The 27,022-nt window shown below is 31.4% G+C and overlaps 1 protein-coding gene across 3 annotated transcripts in view; it reads left to right on the forward strand.

Annotated features, from left to right (window-relative positions):
- Positions 1–27,022, forward strand: part of KIAA2026 (KIAA2026 ortholog) — an 86,583-nt gene that overhangs the window by 48,725 nt on the left and 10,836 nt on the right. For all 3 annotated transcript variants that reach the window (XM_032477701.1, XM_006190324.3, XM_032477702.1), the window contains 2 exons: positions 4,753–4,832; positions 13,054–13,143. In XM_032477701.1, coding sequence (XP_032333592.1) covers positions 4,753–4,832; positions 13,054–13,143 — 170 coding nt within the window. The remainder of the gene's footprint in view (positions 1–4,752; positions 4,833–13,053; positions 13,144–27,022) is intronic.

The following is a 27,022-nucleotide window of genomic DNA, read 5'->3' on the forward strand; positions in this document are numbered from 1 at the left end:
TAATCTTCATCAAAACTTATAAATAAATACTGTTATTATCCCCATTATATAGATTTTATAGATTAAAAAAACTGAGGCACAGGAAGGTTTATTAATGTGTCCAAGATCACAGAGCTAGTAAGTGGCAGGATTAGGAGAAAGACTCTTGCAAGGTAATTAGGATGCCATAAAGAAGTATGAAAAGAAATTGGCGCTGTTTAGATGAAGAGGTAGAAGACAACTTTAGGAAGAGGAAATTCTAAATCCAAGTAGGGAATTATATGACTCTTCTGTCACATTGACAGAAGAAAATAACATTTTGAGGGAGATGTTGCAATAAGTAGCAGAATTTGACAACTGATTCAGTATTCTAAGTTAAAGGGGAAAAAATGAAATAGATTTTCAGGAGTTATTGAATTATTGATAGGGTTAAAAAAAAAGGCAATACGAATGAGAAATTTGCTCATAGGCAAAGAAGGAAAATCAGGTGTTTTGTTAAGGTCATATTGCTTAGAGATAAAACATTTCAGAAATTTCTATAGAATATAAATATTAGCCAAGATACGCACATTTAGTAAATAAAAGTCAAATTTAGAGTCTGTTTCTGTGACTTCACATTCTAGGCATTTTCCAGATTCACTATTTAATAATACAAATGCCCTTGGGTTTTTACTTTTAACAGTGATTAATGTCTTACTATCAGTTCACATTAAGATTCCTAAAATGAAAGCACTGAGAGAGTAGTGTTTGCTTTGGAATAATTTTTAAACATTGAGAAGCCAAACCTAAGAGCATTGAGGTGGAAGTCTGAATACTCCTAGGGGCCAAGGAGTGAATACAGGCAGGGAAATCAGGTGAAGGTAAAGATGAAGAATAAGAGTCTGAGGAAAGAGGAGTTGGATTGGAAATGATAATCACCTTCATTTTTCTAGTAAGAGGTGTATCTCCACAATCTAGAAGACTAGAATTTTATGCCTAGATTGTAGTGTAAAATATATTTTTTTAGTTTTATTTTTCCCTACTAAGTTGGGCTTCCTTTTCTAGAGCTGTTCTAAGCATAGTTTTAAAAAGCCTCATTAGGCTGCCCTTCTAGCATTAATTATTAGGCCATATTAAGGTTTACTTATCCATTTCCAGGTACATGTTGACCCTCACTTTTCACCTATGTCTGTGTTTTAAGCTCAGGAATTGTGTTGAAATTCTGTGTATATTTTAAACTGACTTACGACTTCAGCACAATTCTAGATCTGAGAATTATATTTTATGGGGCCAGGTGATTTAGGACAATGAGGGTAAAAGCCCTGGGGTATGATCAAGGAGAAATGGAAGCCCACTAGGGGGCAGTATGTAACTTGCCCTATCTATATATCTTGCCCTGGAGCAAAACCAGATTACCAAATAAAGGCCTTGTGCTTTTGTAGTATCCCATGCTCCTTTTAAAAGTAATATTTATAAAAAGTAATAGCTGATTTTTATTGAAGAATACAGGATATGGTATTTAAATTTTATTGTTGAAGTTACAGACACAGTATTAAGTAATAATGAACATGAATGGATCTTCTAACCCTAATCAAAAGCAATGCTCTTAAATCAATTAGAAGCAGAAAATCTGAGGGGAAATGCAGTATTTTACCATAAAAAGAGAACAGCTTTGAAGTGAGACAGTTCTAGTACAAATATATGCTCCAGTGCATATTAGCTACAAATTCTCCATTTATTTATCTGTTTATAATTTATTTACCTGCTTATATTTACATGTGAAAAATGAGGTAATATGTACCTTACTATATATTTACAAAGATTAATGCAATAGCAAATGCATAGCACCTAACATGGTGCTGGCACACAGTAGGAATCAATAAATGGTAACTATGATTTTTAAGAGGTTAGAATTACATAATGGAAAGAAGTTGGACTTTGGAGTTAGAGTCCCTGGCTGTGAGGCTTAACTTACTACAGTGTAACACTTGAGTAAGGAATCTGTTTGATCTTCAGTTATCCTACATTAAAATGAGGTATTGCCTACCTTGAAGGTTTGTTTTGAGAATTAACTGAGGTAATTTGTATATCCCCTTACCAAGTGTCTGACACATAGTAGGCTCTCAATAAGTGTTAGTTTCCCTAGTACCACTCCTAGGTCATGCTGTGATACTCTGGTAAATTGTGTAAATTATTTAAAGTCATTGTCGGTGTTTTCCTCATTATAAAATGTACTCACATGGACCCTCAGAATTGTGAACAACTACCTTCCTCCCTTTTTCTATCTCCAAACTTGTGGAATTTCTGATGAAGAGTAGGATTCTTGTATTTGAGGATCATTTCTCTTAACTTACTGTGCTAAATGCTGTAAATACAAAATGGATAGTAGGATTTCTGCTGTCAATAATTAACAGTCTAATAAGGAAGAGAAACATATAAACAGATCATTATAATACTTTATGATAAGTGTCACATTATTTGATTTATGTACAAAGTTGAGTGGTAGCCCAGAGGATATAATCGCAGGAAAAACTAAAGTGAAGGAGTAAGTTAATAAAAGAATTTGAAGAAGGTTAAAAGATACTAAACATTTTATTTAGACTCTTATCACAACTTACTGAGGCAGCTAAGGAACAACAGCTAACATTTATTGATCATTTACCTTGTGCCTAGCAGCAGTCTAAGCTCTTGACATACTTTAACTTTTTAAATTACAAAGTAGATAATACCATTATCCTTGTTTTACAGATGAAGTAACTGTACAAGGAAATAATTTGCTCATGGTCTTGCAGGTAGTAGGTAGTTTAAAGTTGATATTCCAACCTATGTAGTTTAGTTCCAAAACTCGAACTTAAAACCGCTACACGATACTACCTTCAATTACTTAGTAACATGTAAGTATCTTAATGACACAGTGAGCGAAGATACCCAGTAGCCACCTCAGCTGCTTAATCCATTCAAATAGAGTGGCTGCTAGAGTTAACTAAGAATTTAGTACTTAAGTTTAGTGCCTGTGTGGCAACAATATGAAATTCATTGGGAATATCAGGAGTGACCCTTGTTGTGTTTATAAATAAATATAAAATCAAACTTTTAAAAAACTAATTAGAGGAGTGCTGAGGGGGCAGGGGATAGGAATGATGAAGAATTTCAGTTCCTTCAAATTGCTGTTTTAAATCAGCAAGACAGTTAAACCTTTTTCCTGAACTTTCAAAAATGGTGAAGGTAACACATAGAGGAAAGGCATTCTGGTGTTCAGATTCATCAGTCCCCTCGAGAGGTACCATTGCACCCAGTTTAGAAGTTAATTACTACTGTGTTACAGAAATACCAAGAATTTAATCACTTCTCCCTGAGTATTGCTTAAACAGCCCACCCACTTATATGTTTTTGTAGTTTGGTTATAGCATAGGTACTGTTCTGTGCACATAAGCAAATAACAATGATGAGAAAAGAAATACAGGTTATGTTTTAAAATTTAATTAAAAGCAAATGTCAAATAACACCAGATTGTTACTTATTAAAACAGGCCACTAAAACACTTGTGAATCCCAGCAACCGAAAATTTGCAATAGTTCAAGTATGGTGTACTTGTTTATTGAATCAAACTTAGAAATAATACAAATTGCAGTCCTGTGATATGATTAAAAAGGAATACTGTAAATTATATTGTAAACTGGTATTGTGCTTATGTGTTGAATAAAATGTTGCAAATCGATTGTTTTCACTGAATATTTATTTAGGAAAATGTTTAGAAAACAACAGTAGGGATTATGTACTATAGCAGAGTTGCCTTAGGTACTTATTCATTTTCTCTTTTGAAAAGAATAGTAATTTTCAGCTGATTTTAGCCTGCAAATCATTGTGAGCTAAAATTAACTTTTAAGTCTTTTGAATTAATTTTAATTCCCTCACATAGATTGTAAGCTCCTGAAAGACAGGGTTTACATTTTATAATTTTTTGTTGTCCCCATAAATTGTACTATATCTCATGTTTATTAAATAATTAATAATTTATTAATTGATTTTACTGATTGCAAACGGGAGAAAACATTTACTTTAACATGTTTCTTACTGAAAAACAGAGAGTATATGTATATATGTATCTCTCTTGTCAGGTTAATGCATGGAGTAGATATACTTTAATCTATGCTATGAACCGGATTTCTTTAAGAATGTGGATTTATTTTTACCAGTGATTTCTGATTGCACAAATGACCAGGTGCACTTTAAAGGGAGATGTTTACCTTGTTTTTAACACTGGTTATTGAATACTGCCAACAGCAGCCCATTAGGTGAGTGCAGAGCTAAAGGGGTAGAAAGAAAACCTGGTTTCCTAAGCTACTGAGGATTTTTCACATTAGGTTGAGTAAAGACCATAGTCTTCAGAGTATAGTTGTATGCAAGTTCCTGACTACAGAAATCATTGTTAAAGGTAAGATTTTTTATTATGTAACTCATTTTAAGTTGTGAATTAGGTTTTAACTGAAGGTAGTAATGTGACTTTTTTTTTGCCAAATCTTGTTTTAATAAATTCTAACACTGTGCAACACATTGGAAATGATAATTTGGTTCTCATATAAAGAAAACAGCGTTTGTTAATATGTCTGTTTCAGGTAGTTATAGTTTAATGTTTGCTTTTACTGAGGCTTGTTTTGATTCATCATTTTTATTTGACTCACTAGAAGCCATCTGTTAGTTATAATTTAACTTTCAAGGTTCTATGTAATTTGGTTTTTGTTAATGAAGTGCTATAAACAGCATTATGAAGCTTTTCTCTTTTAATCTTGAAAGGAAAAAAATCTATATCTAAAAAAGCAGTCACAAAGAAGAGGAAAACTGTTGCAAAGTTACCTACTGTACCAGAATTTCAGGTAAATGTTTCAATTTTGTCTCAACATTTTTTTAATTTGTTGTTTTAGTGTTTATATCATTCCTCAAGAGATTGGCTAAATTCTAATATAACATACAATACTTTCAATAAAATGTTTTCCCTGCAAGTGCAGACATAGCTAATATTTAATCTGCTAGTATTTCAAAAATTTTTACCTATTTTTGTTTCTTGATGTCAGGCATTTTTGTTTTTTAATATGCTGTACTGTTTTGTAGAAGTAGTTTGATAGAAATATGTATATATATATATATAGAAGTAAATGTGTAAATGAAAGTTTTCCAAGAACAAATCATGATTTGTGCATGGTAATATTGCCTAGATGATCCATTTTCATTTATTTGGGCACTATGTAAATAGACTTGTTATCTTAAAAAACAAATCTTTTAACTCTTATGAACTTCAGAGAGAATATTAAGTAAAGGTTAATTGAATGGTATTTTAACTTTTCTGCAAAAAGAAAAAAGTAATTGTATGTACTGCCATATAACTATGTGAAGAGTTTTCTGTTTGTAGCTGTTACTAATATGAAAATTTAACTCTGATTAAATAATACTTTTATTTTATACTATGTAAAAGATGAGTTTTCTGCAACAAATGACTCTTTAAAAATTTTCTCTGTATTAATGTGTTCAGTGTACTTCTGTTTTAGGTTATAAAACTAATACTGAATTGCCAAAGAAATTATGTTAAAATGAATTTATGTGAGTCAAGTAAAGAAGGAAATAAGAGTAATAACTATGAAAATATTGATAGTGTGTAATGTGAGTTTAACAGTTACGTATATCCAAAAATATAGACATCTATTTTTCAGTCAAATCTTATTTTGGAAGTTTTTTATGGAAGTTACTAATTGGTAAAAGTTTAATATTTTTAAATGAACAGTAAAATGAAATAGACATTTTTTTCTTTTAGTATTTTAGAACATTTTTAAGGGTGAATTACAACCATTTCTACAAAATCCTTTTATATAAAGTAACCTTGGTTCCAGCACATTCAATAAAAAAAAGTGTATTTACTATTTATTTACAGACCTTTCTACCGTTGTGTTTACGTATTATTTAATACTGTGATAATACATCGTCATTCTTTCACTGATTTCATGCTAGCCTTTGCTGTTTCTCCCACTCACTTTTTTTCCTCATTCCCTCAAAGTATTATTCATCCTGGGAATATGCATCTCAGGAAAGATCTGGCCCACTGTTAATATTTGCCTCCAGTATTTTATTAGTAGATGGACTTTTATATGCATCAGTGGCACAGACAGCAGAGACAATGTTTTTAACATTGCAGGTGGTATTCATTAGTGAGGCATGAAATCAGTTTAGTGGATCGCATGACCAGTATTTCTTTTTTAAGCTAACAAGGTTAAAATAGAAAAGAAATTATGTACAGTCAAACTGTAATAATTCTACCTAATAAATCTGAAAAAGGAAAAGAAAAAAAAGAAAAATTATAAGAGTGTGTCAAATATAGTAAGGGTAATATTGTTTCATAAAACTTTGGTTTTGTGTGTGTTTACTGGCATGCAGTGAAAAATGTCTTTTTGACCATAGGTTGTGGGCAGAATAGTTTGAAAAACACTGTCTTAAGTGATGCTTTTAGTCAATTACTGACCATTTGCTTACCACTTAGAAACTTAAGGTCAAAAGTACATGTTTTGCTAGATTGAACTGTTTAAAATAAACAAATAAAGTCCACTTCCTTGTTCTTAAGGTGTCCAAGTGAGAGAGGGAGGTAGGGTGGGAGGAGAGAGAGGAGGATAAATAGGGCAGTGGCTAGGAATGGGGACCAGATTTAGGAGAACAGTGGTTCTTACGCCTGGTTTACAATGTGAATTCCAGGGTATTATTCAAAAAGAAAATTGATAGCTATCTCCCAAGAAATAAGCCATTTGCTTCAAATAAGCAAAGAATAGAGAACAGTATTGGTCACTAGTAAACTTTGTTGTTACAGGCAAAACTGTAAGTTTGCCTCTCAAAATAATTCTCTGTAATTTGTTTCTTCAATTATTTGAAAGTCTCCCACAGGTAAGAATACTGATTATCATATAATAAAGAAGTGAATTTATTTCCTTCCCAAAAACTCTAGCACAATGACATTTAGCACCTCAGATTCTGCAAATTATTCCTTTTATCCAAGTTGTTTTAAATATCACATTTCTAGTATTAAACATAAAATGCTTTATAGAAATATTTAACCACAGGATTTTCTTCATACTATTCATTCTAAAATATCTTACTGCTGAAAATATTAATTATTGGTTGATAGATATTAGATCCCTTTTGCAAAACAGACTTACTTGCTAAAGGACTGATTATCTTTATATTGACAGTAAAACATGTTTAGGTAAAGAGAAGCATATCCAAGAATTAAATTGTGAAGGTTTGTTTGGGGGTTTTTTAGGTTCTAATTAATTAAAAAATGAATCCTGTTGTGACCTCAGCTACTTTTTAATTTTGATAGTGTTTGTTGACTTTTTTAAAGCTAGATATTAAACTTCAGCTTGCTTACTTCAGGAAGAATCTAGGTTTACTTATATAAACAACTAATATCTATAGCTCAGTGTAGGAAAATAATCACCCCATCTCTATTTAAAGTATGCACTGTAGGCATTCAAAGGCTTGTTATGTTTATATGTGTGTATATATTGTAATGGGACTAACCATTATCTGTGCCACTTTTTCCAGAGTCAGTGGTTCTCAAATCTTAGGTAGTATAAAAATAATCTTATACCTTCATTAAAAATGAAAAATCCTGGGTTTCATCCTCTAAGGGTTCATCCTTGATTCAGTGATTCTAGGTGGGTACAGTAATCTGAATAGTGCTTAACCATATGGATTCTGGAACTAGGCTCTTTTGGGTTTGAATCCCACCTTAGCACTAACTGTATAAGCTTGGGTAAGTTACTTAACCTCTCAGTGTTTCCAATTCCTCATCTATACAATGGGGTAATAATTGTTCCCTCCTCATAGGGTTGTTGTGAGGATTAAATGATAGTGCTTACTGTTTTATTACTTTATTCTTACTTATTTTTTCAACTAAGCATGCCAGAAACTTTAGACAAAAAAAAAAAATGTGTTTATGAGTAGGAAAATGAATTAAGAACTGATTTAAGAGCATCTATTATTGACCTTTACCACTTTTTCCACCAACTTAAGACTTGGAAATAAGTCTTGGATTTGGTCATGTTTCATAAATCATGAAATTTCATGATTAAGCCTGCAAGAATTTGACAAGTGAAAAACCAACTAATATTATTTGCATCATACATTAATCACAGGAAACACTTACGCTTAGCCCTACTCTAGTAGTGTGGTGGGTTATACAGTTGAAATATAGGGGAACTTGTCGTATTTTTTTATTTAGCAATAGTTGCAAAAAATTAGGAGATATTTTTATTTTTAGTGTATAGCATGTTGGTGATTTAAGCTTTTAGGCCACATTTAACAGTTACTGATTACTTTGATAAATCAACTAAACTATTTTTTTCTTTATCAATTTTTTAATATAAGAAAGACTTAGATTGAAAAGTGAATATTGACTATCTTAATAAAGCTAATTTTTACCAAAAAGTCTTCTACTTTAGTTTCTTTAATATTTGAGAGAGAAATCTAATATTATATGAATTCTCTTTTTATTCACAATTATAGCAAAACCATAGAAAGTTTTTACAACTTAGTTTGGCAGGTCTCAATAAGTTTTTTAAATAATGTAAAAGCCTTAGTTACCATGACTCTGCTTTTCATTGGTAACCAAAATCTTTCCTATAATGTGTACTTGCTCCTGTTTCATATATGTGATTCATTCTAAAGGCTCCTTTGCAGAAGTCTAGAATTCAGCTGTTGACTAAGACTTACATAGTAGTATTGTTTTTAAACGTAATCATAAACTCACTGATCTTTAACATACCTCTGGAAAAAATGTATTTCTCCATTTAACCAATGGAGAAACTAAGGGATATGGAATAAAGTACTATCCTCAATATGAGAAATTGGGACCAAAATTAAAATTAGAGTTTAACTGCTTCACTGAGTTAAAGACCTATTGATTATATTATTTTGAATTGCTGCCTCTTGGAATGAATATTTTCAACTTCAGCTTTTTGTTTCACTTTAAATATCATGGGATTATACTTCCCTGTTAAATTTTTTTTTTCAATTTTTAAATATAGTGCATTGAGAGAAACATCTGTTTTCATTCATATAGTGGTATAAAAATGTTTTAACTTGTTAATCAGCCTTACTTGTCATGTCACACGATACCATTATTTGCAGGTTTTGAAGCAGTCATTATTGCCGGTATGATAATCATAAGACGTGAGGAGGGATTTTCCTGTTTCAGTTTTAACAGATATTAATATAATCCTTAGTTTAAATATAAAATATTTAAAATTTTAAATTTACACCATGCATTTAGTATTTTGCTTGTAATTTTTGTGGTTAAGCTATATATGTTTTATTAAAATGGTAGTGAATGTGAGACATTTTATTTGGACCTGTTCATTATGACTTTTCTGCATTTGTTTTCCCTTTGCTTCTTAATGTAATTTACTGTATTGTTTATTTTTGTATGCTATCATATGTCCTTTTTGGAATAAATAATTATCTCTCAAACCTATTGAGTTTATACCCAAAGAGTGTAATATATAGCTTGAAGTAGTGATAAAATAAGGAATGAATTTATTTTGTAATTTTTCTGAGATGTGATTATGAAATTCTTTTGATCTCTACAGGACCTCCCCTGCCCCATTATATACATGCATTTCTGGCTTCTTGAGTTGAAGAGGGCCTTTTAATATTTACCATTTAATAGAAATAAAAGGTATAACTTAAATCCTAAAACTATAATACATGTTCAATTATTGTTAGATTTTTCAATTTTGTTTAGAAAGACCCCTTAAAAAATATGATATAGTAGGAAGAAGATGAGTCTTCATTCTTTGGTTTCCTCTACCAGTGTGTCACTGTAGGTAACTTTACCTGTTAATTTTGATTAGCTCGTACATGAATTAGAGATACAGCTTTTTAGCCCAGTCCAAGGTTTCGACCAAATTATACTTTTTTCATCACTTTCAGCTCTGCTATTTATGATTTTGTGGCTCTGTCATGAGTTGTATCAAATGAAAGATTAATTTGAGGGAAATGTGACAGCCTTAAAGAGGTTCTTCCTGGGGAATAAAACTCTTACAATTTCTACAATATGACTGAAAACCTCTCATGAGTGTTGGCAGTGTGATCCGACTGTAATCTGAGCTGCTATTGAGCTTTCCTTTTCACCCCTGGAGGCCCTGAGCCTTAGATACGTTTTTCAAATTTAAGGTAATGAGAAGGAGGTTTTAATTAGGTGTTCTGCTTTGTTCAAAAAATGCATCTGTTCTCCTTATTAAGGTGAACTTTTCTTACTGGATTGATTCTGTTTTTAAAAGAACTATTTAAAGTTGAGTTCAGTTTAAAGGCCACACATATGACTTACTTTGTAAAGAGAAAGAATAGAGAATGAATATGACAGAATTGGCATAAGTCAAACTATTTCCCTTGATATCAGTAACAAAATTAGAACTATGTTCCTGTACAAGAATTTTCTAATATCTTAACTTGACTCTGTATTTTGGGTATCTATATTAGGTATTGCATATTTATGTAGAGAGAGGTATGTATTAGTATATAGAGAGTATAAATTGTTAGGTAGATATTAAGCCATTTTAAGATAACTGCAAAGTAAATATTGCTAAAACTATTTTGACCCTCAGATTCAACAAAATTTATATTTGAGTCATGTTATTTATTTTAAGGAATATTTGCCTTTAAGGAATATTTGTCTTATCTTTGTGCATTTAATTCAGTGTTCCATCCCCTATTTGGAAGTTAATCTTTTTGAATTTTCATATTCATTTAGCTCCATAGTATCAGAACACTTCAGTAGCCATGCAGATTTGTAATTCATTACTTGATATTTGGTACCTTATTACTCAAAAGTATGAGCTGCAGACCATACCTGGGAACCTGTTACAAATTCAGAATCCTAGGTCCTACCTCAGACCTACTAAATCAAAAACTACATTTTAGCAAGATTCCCAAGTGGTTCTGGTTCTCATGCACATTAAAATTTGAGAAGCACTAATTTAGTACAGCTTACTAGCTAGGTAAGCCACTTGCAAGTGTTATTTTGCATAGCTGTTAAGCTGTAGAAATCATTCATGATTTGATTTCAGAACTGTGTTATCAGTTCCTTTAAACAGAGTATAAATTATTTGTTGATCTCTTGACTAATTGCTAATTAAAAGATGTTAAACCTTTTAGGATGTATTTAGTTGTAGGGGTATATGTTTTCTGTAAGTTTACTGTAAGTTTCTACAACCTACATGCAAAATCTACCCTTATTCCTTGTATAATTGGACTGCTAAGATGCAAGTGAGAATTCCTCTGAGCTTTGCCATATGTGTAAATGAGAAATCTCTGCTGTGATATTAACTAGTATATCAAGTTCAGTGAAAGGAGTGTAACTGTCTGCAAACTTAGTGGCAATTTTGACGTGGTAGTCATGGTAGAACGTATTATACAATCAGAAGTTTAGTTCTTATTGAGTACTTACTACAAATCTAGTGTAGTGCCAATACTGTTCTGAGGCATTATAGATATAATAAAACTTGAAGACATTATCTAGTTCTCGAGGCACTTACTTAGCTGGCCAATACACTGCTTAGCCATCAGTGTTTCTTCCATAATTCTAGATTTGGCAGATAGGAATATGTAGTTTGTAATAAGTATCAGCTGCACTGTCCTGCTACATCATTGTGTACTGTTTTGTACTCTGAAATTATTTAATTTGGATTACTTAAATACATATTTTCCCTGCTTTGTCAGTTCTATAAGTTTGAAATTATGTAGATATTTCTAATAATTATTGAAACAAATTATAATTTATATTATCTGAGATAATTTTTTCTTAGTCTGTTGTGTTGAACCATATTGCCATTTTTGTAGGAGTCATATCAACAATTTCATATGGTTCAACTGGATGATAAAGTGTCAGGGGCTCCTGCTCTCCCATTTTTGTCACACAGTAGTCACTAAGAATGATCTTGTTGTAACGCACTTTTGTTTTTGTTTTGTTTTCTTTTTTTAAAAAAGTATGCCTTTTAGGGAAACTGTCCTTACAAGAAATTAATGAATGTAGAAACATAAGACTGATAAAAAATTAATTGTGAATTAATAGCTTTTTAAGTATAGGTTGTTCTTTTTTTCATTATCACACAATATAAACATTACAAGACTCTCATTAATCTAAATAAAATTTTTCTTTTGTATGTGGTTGCAGTTCTGTTTTAGAAATCTTCTATTTCTTTTTCACAATAGTTTTTTAAATATAAGCTTAAATTATTTTAGAAAAAAGTTAAATATATTGAATTAATCAGAAAAACCTCAGTTTAATTTTACAAGAACTAAAATGTCATTAATATTTTTGTTGTAGTTGCTGACATTTCACTGTTTAAAACTTTAGTAGTTAAGCTAAACTAGTTTGATTATTAATTAATAACTTAAAAAAATTGTTTTGGCCATTTGCCAACATTATCAAGGTGAAATAAAATGAGCCACAGTTATAAAAGGGAATAGTGCTATCTGTGGAGATGGTTTTGTTAAAAACTACTAAGATCATATTAAAAATGTATAATTTCATTAACTTATTTGAATATATTCATATAGTTGAAGTCCCTCTTTATTAGCAATCCCAACAGCAATAATACAGTTTGTTAAATTGTATAGTTAGCAAACCAAAGCAAAGGTAAAATAATAGTTCTCCAGGGGTACATTTATTTACCTGCTAGGAGACGCTTGATGAAGCATTTCTTAAAGGTGATTCGGTAACTTTTGAAGTCTAGGGTGAATTTCCAGATCTTTGTCATTCTGGGCTGAAAGTTAAGAATGTTTAAAAAGTAACTGGATTATAAAGCAAACTGAAAGGTGGGGATGTGGGATGAAATCACCAATGTTGAAATTTCAACTATTTTTATACTAAGCCTGAAGTTCATACATCCTAACAAGTAAATACCTTTTAAAATATAAACCGCAAAGCTTTCTTTTCTTTTTTGCTGTTACAAAGACAAATAATTGTGAATTCAGTGTGTGTTGAAACAACTTCTGTTACCACATTTTGGGTGTTTAATATGTGTTATCAAGCTGTGTTTTTGTGTTTTATTTTAGCTTATTTGCACTAATCTTGATGAACTCAGGGAATTAATCACAAAAATCGAGAATGAACTCAAAGATCTGGAAAACAGTAGAAAAAAATCGGTAGGTGTTGATCCAAAAGTTCTATCTATTATTGTCAGCGTTAAAATTTATTCCTGCTTTTTTCTAAACCTTTTTTTATCTTATTGTCCAGGATTACATAAAAATTTGCGATGAAAAATAGAAACATTGTTTCTTTTATTTCTCCTATGTGATCTAGTTTTCATTTTTAATGGACAAAAATGGTGTTGGAGCAAGTAAATTAATTTTGTTTGCCTGGTTTATATCAGGTATAGTTTTAGATATTTCCCAATATACTGATTGGTTGTTTTCTGACTGGTAGTATTTGGGTAGTGCTTACCTTGCAGATATTCTTAAGTAATAATTACTTACTTTTAATGGAAGTTTATTGCTAAGTAGCATGTAATTTTAATTAGCTGTGACATGAATAACATATAAATTGTTTAATCTTCCCCCTGATGTTTTTGATACATGCGAAACAATGTCTTTTTTACGAACCTTTATCAGCTGAAGGGTTCTTTTTTAACTTCTGCTGTACTAAATTCACAGTTAATCTTTACCTTCACTTTTTACTGTTCTTAAGAAAATAGAGTATATGGGCATTATTTTTATTCACTCAATACTTGGTAGAACGTTTAATTGTGTCATTAAATCAGTAATACCTGTTAAACTGGCATTTGCAGTTTGATTATATCACAGATTGGAAACACAACTACATACTAATAAATAAATGGGGAAAGCCTTAAGCAATAAAGAAAATCACCATTTTTTTTTTAAATCCCTTTTTCTTATGCCTTAGGAAGGTCATGAAACCACTTTTAGGACTGCTCAGAACCTATTAATCTAGAATAGTGTATGATAATAAAGTTAGTAATACAGCAAGCTTCATTCATATCAGCAAGTTTGTAATAATCATTTTATATACTGTTCAGAAAGGACATACTAGTAGCACTCTGAAGGGAAGAAACTAAAGTACCATAAAAGTACAACCTTCTGAGGTCATTTAATACTGGAATGACACAGCCTTAAACATTTCTAAAGTCTCTCTTATGATACCACTGAAAACATGTTTGATGTACATTGTGTAAAATATACAATCTGAGACTGTATATTTTAGAAATATTCCCATTAAAAATGGTTTAGATCCCTATTAGACTCCTAGGCTCATCTATAGATAGATAGATAGATAGATAGATAGATAGATAGATAGATAGATAGATAGATAGATAGATATATGCAGTACACATATATATGAAAGTGAAAACCTACATATACATGTATGTGCATGTATATATATATATATTTTTTTTTGGTATATGGGAGTCTGTTGATGTGGAATGAGCCCCAAGTATTGTTTTAAAATTTACCTCTGTGATATATTTCTCACACTATATTGTATTAGAATATTTTCTCCTCAGCCAAAGTTTTTTTTTTTAGTTTATTTTATATATATGCTCACAAGGACTGATTCTGTTCTTTAATAGGAAAGAATAGTCTTTTATTCAGGGTGTTATTTATGATTTTTTTTGCAGAAGCCATTGTTTTTAGTGAGTTGTCCATACTTCATGACTCTAAACAATTCTGTTAAGTAAATTTGCTGATAATTTGGTTTTTATGCTGCAGTTAAACAATAACATGCATCTTAATTTTTTTCTGTATTATAAATTAGGGTTTTATTTGTTTTTAATGGAGAGTTTTAAGCATAATTGATTTATGTACTTAACAGTATATATTGTAAGAGAAAAAGACTTTTGCAAGAATCCTAGAATTTTTCTGTAAAGCCATCCACCTCACTTCCGTGGGTGGTATGAGGTATATTGCCTTCCTTCACAGGAACAAGTACAAAAGTCAGAGAAGACATAAATTACAAATACTTGGCAATATAGTCCTTGGGGGAATCTGTATCAGAAAATTTTAGGTTACGTGTGGACCTTAATTGATTAGATTTAGTGTCTCTAAATTTTTAATTTGTCCATTGATTGGTATTTGCATTTTAGTTTTAAGATGTTTTCTGCTCTTCAAGAAATAGAAAGCCTTGGAACTATACTTAGTGGGGAAATCTTATTGAGATTACCAATATATAGGCTACTTCCCGAATTTAAGCTGACTAAAAGATTGTTTTCATGAATAGCTTATCTCAATCAATGAAATGGCCACACAGCATAAAGGAAGTAGACAGTAAAAGTTTGTGTCTCAGTTTCATTCCTTATTTTTTACAGAAATTAATTCTGAGTGTAATAGATGTTAGTTGTAGGAGTTCATTTTATTGAATGTTTATGTTAATATTGAATGCCAGTTTCTTTGTCTAGCATCATTTGGGAATAAGGTTTTCCACTTAACTGAATTTTCTAGAAAACTGAAACCTTAATCTTCAGTACTAAAGCTCTTTAATTATTTAATGAAAAATTTCCCTGCCTCCTTGTACTAAACTGAACACAATTTAACCCTTTCTTTATGACTCATGGTTCATTATGAATATTCCTAATTGTACTGATACCCTAAAAAATCTATTGGTGTCAGTAACTCTAATTAAAATTCACCAAAAGGCCCTTAGGCTGTGTATTTTGAAGGTTTTTGTTTGTTTATATTTTTGCTTTTGTTCTGTCTCTTCATTGTCAGCCTGTCATTTCTTGTGTGTGTCCATGTACTTGCCCTAGCTAATATGCTGTGGATTATAAAGCAACTAGCCATATTATTGGAATATAGCTCATGGTAAGGACCTGAGGGACTTTCTTAATAATGAAATAAATGAACATGGTGATAGTCATAGTCATTTTGACTTATTCCTTGCCTGGTACGCTTCCTTCACTATTGCCAGACAAATGAAGTATTAATATTGATCTTCATAAGACAGCATTAGTGTCAAAACTAAAATAGTATTTAGAGTCAAAACAATTTTATTATTGATCATCAATTTTCATATCTACAATAATGGCACCAATAACAAACAGGGTATATTCCATATAAACATTTGATAGAAATTATATATGTGACAGAGGTTTTAACATGGACTCATTTAAATGCCTGGCTGCTTTGGGAGGCTTCTTTGCATGGCCTTTCCAGATAGTTTTTCCTACCAAAGCAACAAGGAAGAATTATCCCATTTCCTCCTCCAAATCAGCATTCCATTAAAAAGCTTTCTTAACCTCTTAGAGATTTTGCCAATGAGCTACTCATTATATTAGAAGGTTTACAATCTTTTAAAATCTGGGTTGTTTACTCATTCTTGCAAGACAACTATTCTACTTATGGTTAATAATGTGAGGAGAGAAAAATGCTTTAATTTTCTTGAGCTTGCTTTAGTTCATTTGATCCCTTTACTTCATGTAAAGGCTTATTCAAAAAGAGGTCAGTGTCCTTTACATCCTCCAGTGGTATACCAGTTATCTACTTGAGGTTGTTTGAAGTGAAGCATCTGGTTGAGATAAATAGAAGTATGTAGCTTGACAAAATCCTTTAATTTTGTCTATCTCATTATTATTTAGATCATAGGATTTTTTTAGTGCTTTATTTAAAGGAGAAATCATGATATTTTATTATTTTTATTTTTGTGGTTTTACTCAAGAAATAAAAAGTTGCATTTTGCTTAATTATTTGGAAAATATCCTTTTTAAACTAGGAAATTTATTAGCTTTTCAGAAAGGTACAGCTAAGATACTGAAAAATTTGCCTGATCCTATTGTATTTGAAATTTATGAGACATTGCTTTCTAAATAATCAAACTTGGAAGATTTTGTCAGGCTGATACAGAAGTGGCAATATTTCTGAATTTTTCATGTTACCCCTTTTTTCTCATATCAGCTTAATTTCCTTACGTTTTGTATCATAGTTTAGATCTTCAAAGAGGTTTTATTCTTTTTTTCTTTGATAAGAAAAAATTAGTATAGAGATTGGGCATAAGGAAAAGTGAACATTTGGAAAAAAAAGTTATTAAGAAAAGAAACCTTGTCTGGATTATAAAATGATAAATGATAGTCCTATCAATATAGATAAACTAAAATTTAAAATATGCAGCCGTATCTTGCTAATGCATCTTTTAATTAAGCACCTCAGCACTGGGCAGGATTTAAGACAGACTTCAAATATTTCTAAATTCCATATTCAGTATATAAGAAAAGCTATAAAACTGCCTGTATTCTTTGATTCTATAATCCTAATTGACATTCAACTTTTGTTCTCCCCAATTTTCACCCTCCTCCTCCATTCTCCCCAAAAGTAATTTACACAGTGGTATGTTCAGCGTAATATTTCTAATAGTGGAAGTTCAGGAAAAGCCCATTAGTCCGAAAGTAGGGAGATGACTAACCAAGCTATAATATTAGCACAGTGTTATATCACATGGGTAGTAAAATAAAATATTTTTAGGTCATTGTTACTGCATGGAAATATTTGTGTTCTAAAAACGTACAGAAGGTATGTGCATAATAATTAGAGTATATCAAAGGCATATTTAAAAGCACTGGAAAGGAATTTCAAGTCATTAATAAAATTAATTTTTATTATGTTCTTAAAATGATTTAAATGCATAATACAGTAATAGTACTTCTCTTGCCTAACCAAAGGCTGTACATAAGCTAGATCAAACATTAGAGAAATCAGAAGCTTAGATGAGAAATGGTGACACCCCAATTTTTGGTCACAGAATTTTGTAAAAGCCAGTAGTTATTAATAAAGGATGATTTTGTGCCCTCCCCTCACCAAACCCCACCACCCCTTTGAGACTTTTGGCAGTGTCTGAAGACAGTTTTTGGTTGACATAGTTGAAGAGGTGGTACTGGCACTTAATGGATAGAGGCCAGCAGTGCTGCTGAAAATAATTCTCATTGTAATGATCCTACAATGCACATGACAGCCCCCCACAGCAAAGAATTATCTGGCTTCACAGTTGTGCAGAGTTTCCAAAACCCTGGCATATGCCTTTGTTTGCTATGGGTCCTTTTCTCTCATTTTGCCTGCTGCTGCCAACTTTTTATGGGGAGAAAGTAAGTTGATGTTTTGAAAGTTAGAAATAAGTGAAATCATACACCAGGTTCCATAATTGAAAGTATTTTATTATATCATATATTTCTAATTAAGACTTGTATTTGATGGAACTTGTGAATGTCAGTATTAACCTTTACCTTTTTTGATTCTATTAGATAGTTACAAGAATTCTTGACCTTAGCTTCAGATTCATCTTAGCTGTCCATAGTCCAGTATGAAATAGGGCCTCTTTTAAGTATGTTCATCATTATTTACCTTTTCCCTTCTTTAGTATAGTAAATGAAGTTACAAATGAGATGATTGTATATGTATTTTCTTTATTCGTTTTTAGAATGATAATGTCACATTTTCTTAAAAAGTGAAGCTATAATAAGGATTGATACACAGGTAAATGGTAAAATACAGTCAAAGAACATATAAAACTTCACTTGTGTGAATTTGTATGAAGCCAGAAAACCTAATTGCTTATAGTGAAAGCTTGATGTAAGGCAAAAAAATTATACATTAATCTTATTTTCTAACTCCAGTAACAGAAATTTTACTCTGTTGTAATGTAGGATTATGGGATTTTTCCCTCTTCTCTCCACTCATATCCCCTTTGCTCACAGTGAGGCAGCAGATCAAAATTATTTTATAGCCGTCTATTTAGAGTAAAAAAAAATCTATTTTGCCACAGTATAACGAACTTTAGATACATTCAGAATCCTGAATATGCCCTAATTGACTTATTTAATGGCTTTATTTATAGATATGGTTGCAAATAATTGCTAAATTGGCCTTAAATTAGTTTTATTTAAGTTTTTGACAGTTATATCATTATCTTGTTTTCTTATTCTAGATCTTTTGGTAAACTAATGGTCAACAAAACTGAAAACTGTTTGAGCTGTGGGGGGAGAAACCCTGTCTTTAGTCATTTAATGCTTTCAAAAAATTAAAATGATCTTTTGGAAACTCTGTACAACAAATAAAATAAATTTCCTTACTTGTTTCAGTTACATATTCTAGTCTTATTCATTAGGCAAATACTTCCTCATTGTCTCTGTGTGCTATGCACAGTACCAAGGAACTTGGTGGAAATTCAGAGACTCAAATGAAATCCTTCTTTTCAAGGAGTTCACTTAATAGAGCTCAAGAGTTTTATCCCCGACCTTGGGGATAAATTTTTAATTTATCAGGATTGGTTGGGCTATATCCAATTATTTTATAAAAGACTTAATCTCATATTTTCAGTATGTTTTTTTATTCAGAAATCACCACTCTAGACACTTGCTTCACCTCCCTTAATCCACATGTTTATATTTTGTTTGGGAGTAGGGTGGAGAGCCAGATAATATATGGACTTTATGAAGAATCAAATATTAACTGATATGTTCAAAATAATAGTAAGAAAAGGAACCTAGGTGACAGAAAACGTGAACCAGAGCAATAGATTACTGGTAAGACAAAGTGAAGTATAGTCCCTGAATTATCTGATAATGCATTTATCTTCATTTGTCTAAGGTAAGCCTTGCTTTTGAGCATTTTTTGACATTTAATAACTACTCTGCTCAACTAAAAACTGGATTTTAACCCTTGTTAATAGTGCTCACTGTTTCAACTTACTACAATTTGGCATAGTTTGTATCCCATCAGGGAAACTTTCATAAAAGCAGTATTTGAACACCTCTTTTCTTTTAATGAAAGTTCCTGTTGAAAGGGAGAGTATTGTTTGATGTTTTTACATCAGCCGCAAAATTAATACTGCATATTTCCAGCATGGGGTGAGCTTCAAGGAAGAATTGAATTAGGTGACATATCCTTCTATATTTAGAGCTTCATAATGTGACCTTTATAATTTGACCTAATCTTTTTTGAATTACATATCCCACACACTTATTCAAATGTAAGTAACAATTTAAATGCCAACTGTTTTTCAGAGCCCCAGGTAAATTTGTATTGTTTTCTATTTAATAATTACTTTACTACCTTTCACTGACAAGAGTTCTGGAAAATTGACCTTAAATCCATGAAGTGCTTAAGGCCAAAAAAATGAGCTTCACATCATTCTGGTTTTTCATGTTACAAAAGATACCAAAAATCTTTGGAAAGCCCCTAAAACTTAAAGATAGAATAGTTCAGTGCCTTTTGTGAACTAGGGAAGAATATCATGGAAAAACTGAGACAATTGAACACTAATAAAACTTTCATACCATTTTACCAGGCTCTGCAGAAAAAGAATTTTAAATGATATATATTGAAGGAAAATTAACCTAAGATCTATCAGAGAATAAAAGGAGTCTAAATAGAGGGCAGAGTCCACATGTGGATCTCTGGTACTTTAAAAATAGAAAAAAGTCCTTGCATGAAACCAGTTCCTTTTAATGAAGCTACGATACTAACTAGTAGTAGTGTGTGCTTTTAATTAGAACAAGAGCATTTAAGGTAGATTTATTGACAGCATGAAATACTGATAGACAATTTTAGAAAACCTACAAAAGCAGCTTTTAGGAGTCCAAAAGTATTAGTAATAAATAACCATTTAATATAGGAACATGGGTTATAGCCCTAGAAACCCAATAGTCACTGCTTTAAAAAATAAAAGAGTAACTTGTTTGTAATGATGACCCAAGTCATCAAGAGTTAAATTATATTCAAGACATATGTATATTTTGGGAGCATTTCTATCAATTTTTAAAAATCTTTTGCACCTAAGGAGAAAACCTCAGTTAGCCTAAGAAATTTACTTACGTAGTTTGAATACTTATTGTGGGCCTACTCTCTGCGAGGCATTGTGATAAAGCCTGAAAATGTAAAAATAACTAGGATACTGTCCTTGCTTTTAAGATATTCCCAGTCTTAATTTCACTTACATGGAACTTTTAATGCTCTGTTTACCAAATGTAGCATTACTTAGCGATTCAGATTATGCAGTGAATTGCTGGAGAATCCTTTCAGATATCAGGGATAATAGATTTGGTAAAATTTTATTAACTTCTTTGCTACTACCAATTTACTAAAAGGCCAAAAAATTTACTAAAAAGGATCAAATTTAGATAGTTACCCAGTAGTTAATTTCTAGTTCAGGATTTTTTCTTATATGTGAATGAAAATGTCTACCTATTATCAGTTAGTTACATATTGTTAGATTTTCTTCCAGAGTAACAGTAACTGCCTCACTGGGAATGTGATCCGTCCACTCAGTTTTCCCTCTCTGCAAAACCAAATTACACTGAAACTTGAAATATTATCACTGATGAAGTTGTCTTCATGATTTCTAGTTAAATACTGATTTAGAAGGATAGTGGAAATGTTGTACATGCTGTTCAATGCGTGGAGTATCTTTGAAATAAAGTACAAATGCTTTCCTTTTCTACTGAATTAGTCTTAATAGAAAATGGGTGAAAGTACCTCAAGAGAAAATACTAGTATATGATAGTTCACATTGGAACCCCTGGCAGTGTTAAAATACTTTTTAACTTTTTCCATATTAATATGCACACATTTTACTATACTCTCAAACTAGTACTTTTTCAAGGGGCCAACTAGATGAATGCAATGTTTTACCCCCAGAACGGAATATGTAGGAATATACTAACATATTGGTAGTTTCTTTAGGCAATCAATAAGAAAAAAAAAGTGAATACTTACTACCTTTTCATTTACTATTACTTAGACTAAGGAGAATGCCAAATATTTAGTTTATTAAAGTACGTAATTATAGTTCATTTGATTTGTGCTGTGTTTTTATACATTTGATTTTAAATTATTTGCAACTTACCTTTGGCTATTGCTATTGATTTTAAATGAGACATCTTTGTATATGGATCCATGTGACTTTTCTAAAAGTTATTTGAATTTTATTTGAAAAGCATGATATATTACTATGTAATCCCTTTCTGCCATGTGATTTATGTCTGACAAGAACCAAGCCTGTAAAAAAAATTTTTGTCGTGATCTCTGTATCTGTGCTCTAAGCTCTAACAAAATATTTATAAGTAAAAAGCATGTAGAAAAAGAGCATTGATGCTTTTTTATATACATTTTTGTACTATTTTTAATGAAAATTATTTTTATTATCTTCACAATAATACCCTTTTAATTTTAAAAAGCATTTGTTGCTTATTTATATATGATGTTAATTTTTTCTTCGAACAATTGGTAATACCTATGTTGTTAAAAGAAAGTTGATATAAATAACAGAATTTGTGTAAACAAATTACTTTCACCTAAGTTTTAACATTCAAAGTATCTAAACTTAAAATGTGCAAAAAGATGTCCATGGTAATAAGACATTTAACAAATCTGGAATTTATTTGTTTTCCTCTTTTCTTCCTTTCAGATGTCCAGTGTCCCCAGCATCAGTAGATTGCCAACTCCCTCTCCTTGCGACACCCCAGCCAGCATTATGCTGGTGCTGTCATATCTATCCCAGATTACTGCAGCAGAATGGAGTTATTTTTTAGTTGTAAGGTAAGTTTCCCTCCCCACTCATTTCACACACATAGACTCAGCTTTTTATTTTACAATATTGTGTGGTTTTGTAAGTTGTTTTGGAATTTCTTTTCTCTTATGGTTCCTTAAGTTATTAACATATGACATTCAAAAACTTATAAAACTGCATAATATAATAAAAGACTTACCTTGTGACCATAAACCAGCTCCTTTTTGTAGAAATCCCTATGAGGTTATAAAACCATTACTGTTTGACAGTTGGGTCATCTCATGGAAAGGGAGCTGGCAATCTGCAGCTGCTGTGGACATTGGATGAGGAAGTATTGAAAGGTAAGCCTCAAATGTAGACCATGTTATATACCTTTGCTTCCGTGGTGTATGCTTGAATTCATACTTAATTTCATGTTAAACTTTATAGTAAATTTATTTTTTTTTAAATACTCTCTTTAAAGTGACCTTCAGTAAATGTTTGAATTATTAAGTTCACATAACACATTGAGATTATCTTAGAAAAAAATTTTAGCCCTGAAAATAGTGAGAGTTCAAATATTGAGAATAGTTCATTTACCCCCATATTCACTGTTTATAAAGAAAAGTCAGGACTAAGTTTATATATGTAAAGCTTATTAAATATATATTTTATTAGAGGAACAGTTATAACAGTGTTCCACAAATGATCGTTTATTATTTAATCCTTCTACCTACCATCTTTATCTTTGATTCTGTATTGATCAGTGCAGATAAAGATTTTAAGAGTCTGATTTTCATTACATCCATATTCTCTCTTACTGTGTTTGAAGATGGGGAGCTTGCTGTTTTCCTTGTTTTTAATTCACTTTTAAACTTTAGATCACTATAGTTTTAAGTACTGTTGTAACTTTTAAAATTGAAATAAATTTTAGACATTTTAATGTTTGCATTACAGAGATACCTTCATGCAAATATAGGAACTTACACAATACAGTCTCTTTCTTCTTTAGTAGTTGTCTGTGTGTAGGCCAAGAGAGAAAGCATTATGTAGTGGAATGAGTGGATTTTAGCACTCAAGAGATCCAGAATTCAGATCTAAAGTCTACTTCTGTCTACAAGTACTTTCCTGTTTACTTTAGCCACTTGCCTTCTGTAGTTCTCTTTTAGCTTTTAATAATTTCATCCTGGAAGAAACATGAGACTTGTTCTTACTTAGTTTTTCCTTTATCTGTATATGTAAATAAAGTTGATCAGTCAGGAAAGCTATTGCTAGCTTCTAGTTAGTGACCTGATTTAAAGTTCAGGAAATATTTGTTTGATTTTTAAATAGTTTTTTATGTTAGACTCAAGTTAAGGCTGATTGTTACCATTTCTGACTAACATCATTTAAAAATTCGTAACTTTTCTTCTCTACATTAGTTCTATTATATACTGTGACACAATGAAACTGTCACTATGTAGAAAAGGACATGTTATTTTAATTCCATTTGGGTTGTATTGACCAAAGACGATAATAAATGAAACAAATATGAGTTTCTGTTTTACTGTCGAGTGATTAAAGCATCTCTTACTACCTGAAACACCACCAGTCTCAGAGTATTGATTCTGAATGTTTTAAAACCTATGCCCTCTTTTGATCAACATAGAAACTATGACACATGCACCCCATGGCCAGGTATAGGATTGCCCTTTGTTGAGGTCATTGTATCCTTTATATGTATCTTCTAGTCAAAACATTTTATCAATCTTTGCTTTCTATAATTTGTGTTACGAAAATAATAAATTTTTGTTTGTTTTCCAAATACAGAGAGATTAATACAGAGGCATTTTCAAATATAAATGAGATGCCATACTATCACTACCGCAAGTTAAGAATATGTAATATAAAGGAAAGGAGGAAGGGTCCCTCTCTCTCCCACTTTGGAGACGGCCCACATTCTGTCTATGGAGTGTGTACCTACTTTTAATCTGTGCACCCAACCCCACACCTCGTGGCCTTTCTCTTGCCTTTCAATGTATCTCTTTGAGTAAATCTACCTTTACTCAATAAATAAATAAATAAAATAAATAAATAAAGGAAGGAAGGAAGGAAGGAAGGAAGGGAGGGAGGAAGGAAGGAAGGGAGGAAGAGGAAGACCAAAAAATGTACATGAAGTTAGACTGCTTTAGACATTTCTGAACACGTCAGTGGGTAAGACAGCGTTACATGAAAGTTAGGACTCTATCCACTGATTCATTTATATGACCTCTTGTATTCAGTCTGTTAGTTCAGTAATGTGTATTCTGAGCACTGGATTGATTAAAATTTAGTAACCAAAATAAAATCAAAAGTAAAATCTTTCTAATATTTTTAAAACTCTTTCCTACAAAAATTAATGTTATAATTTAGTAGAGATACAAACACAGCTGATAAATATCTTGAAGTAATATCCAGCTATATGGTCTCTTCCTATACCTCATCTACCTAGTTCTGAAAGTTCCCTAACACTGATAGTTCTGCATTCCCTACCACATCACCATCACACTAGTCCATACAGCAACCATACAGCTCAGGTTAACTCTGCATCTGTCATTCTTCCCCATAAAACTCCCAGTTAATAAGGAATTTAGTAAGCCTGATGGTCCCTAGTTTTTTTTTTAACACTTTTCCAATTATACCATGAAGAGAATGTTCTCTCTACCTTCATCCTTTATACCTTTCCTCTTTCGGCTCTCTGTAGCTTAGGAAAAGTTTACTTCTACTCTCACCATTTCATTTTTGAGCCTAATAGTAGTTGAGAAGTAGAAAAAAAATAATGTTGATGATATATCTTGTTAAAGGGGAATCTCTCCATAAACCTCTTCTATTTTTTTATTGAAAGAAAATCTTACCTCATTCCTAACTGGGTTTGAGGTGGTTGTCATCTGCCTTTCATCTTCCTCAGTTAGCTTTCCCTAGATGAAAGTTACTTCTTTTTCAGTTTTACTTATCGTTTAATAGTTTTGTTTTCATAGGTTAGAGTAAGCACTTTATACTATCTCATAATATTTCTGTGAGAAAAATAAACTTGAGGTATAACTCAATGTTAGTTGAGTCTTTTTAGAAAGCTTTTGACAAGAGGGAAGGTCTATTCAAGTTAGTATATCATATGAAATAAAAAGTACCTTTCTTGGAATTTTTTCACAATACTATAGTTTGTTATGCCACTAAAAAGACACAGAAATTAGTCAGTGAGCCTAGGTTCCATATTCATTGTGAGAACATGTACAGATAATCCCACCTCTTCCTTCTCTTCTAATAAACAGTTTCCCTTTTAAGGTATAAAAACCTCAGAGTTAGAAATGTAGTTGTTTATTTTTATGTGCATAAACATTTTAGGGAATAGAAACTATACAATTATTAATCACTTAGATTTATATGTGCCTAAAATTTACATGACTGAAGGAAAAGTTTTAGATCTATATAAAGTTGGGGGATTTATGCACAGGTTTAGAATATAGTTTACTCTAGGGAGTTATTATTTTTCTGTCTTTATGTTCTACCTATGTACAAATTGACTCACAGTTCCTGTGGAATGAAACCTAATTTTATGCAGGTTAAATGTGATACGTAACATTTATAGTTGTATGTCTTTTGTTAGAAATAAAATGAGAATACTGTATGGTATGTAAATTTTATCTCAAAGCTGGTACCAAATATGAAGGAAATACAACATAGTTACATAACAGTAAATGATGATAGTGGTGGTGGTGGTGTTGATAACAGTAGGTGTACACTAACATTGTGGAGAAGAGGAAGTTGGCTACCTAAAGATATCACTTCTATAACCTTACTGTTCTTGTGGTATTCAAATAATTTTATGGATACTGGTGAAACCTATGTCAGATTGAAATTATGCGATACAGTTTTTAAGAGGGAGGGATATAGTTCTAAAGAACTTGGACTTCACCTCTAGGCAGATCTGGGTTCAGTCAGAGAACCTTAAACAAGTCATTTAATCTCTCTGAGCCTTAGTTTTATCATTTGTTAAGTGAGACTAAAAATGCACACCCTCCAGAGGGCTTTTGTAACTGCTAGTACACCTGCACTCTCATGGTCACTCGATCTCTCTCCCTCCCTCCTTCTCTCTGTCTCTCTTTGCCTCTTACCGTGTATGAATGAAATACTTAGGATAAACTTAGCAAATGGGGGTGGTGTCAGAAATTATTAACCCTTAGTATAGCATTATAATATTGAAAATGATGACCACTTGTTTGCTTTTCTGTGCTGGAGACATTTTTAAATAAAATAATTGTAAAATTTCCTAAGGAAGTTTGTTAAGAAGACTTCTTTTGGTTATAACAATTCTGACTTTTGGCTTTTTTCCTCCTACTCTTTTAGAAAAATTACAAAACTTTTAGAAGTGAACAATATCATTTACATATTTAAGAAATTTATGTAAATGTTTGTATCTTTACATGTATTTTAGTAAGGGACTTATTAAAATATTTATAATTGACCAATTAAAAACTTTAAAATTTTTTAAAATTAAAAATTTTTTATTATTTTATTTGGTGT

This window comes from Camelus ferus, chromosome 4, assembly GCF_009834535.1.
Source record: "Camelus ferus isolate YT-003-E chromosome 4, BCGSAC_Cfer_1.0, whole genome shotgun sequence".
NCBI classification, from domain to species: domain Eukaryota; kingdom Metazoa; phylum Chordata; class Mammalia; order Artiodactyla; family Camelidae; genus Camelus; species Camelus ferus.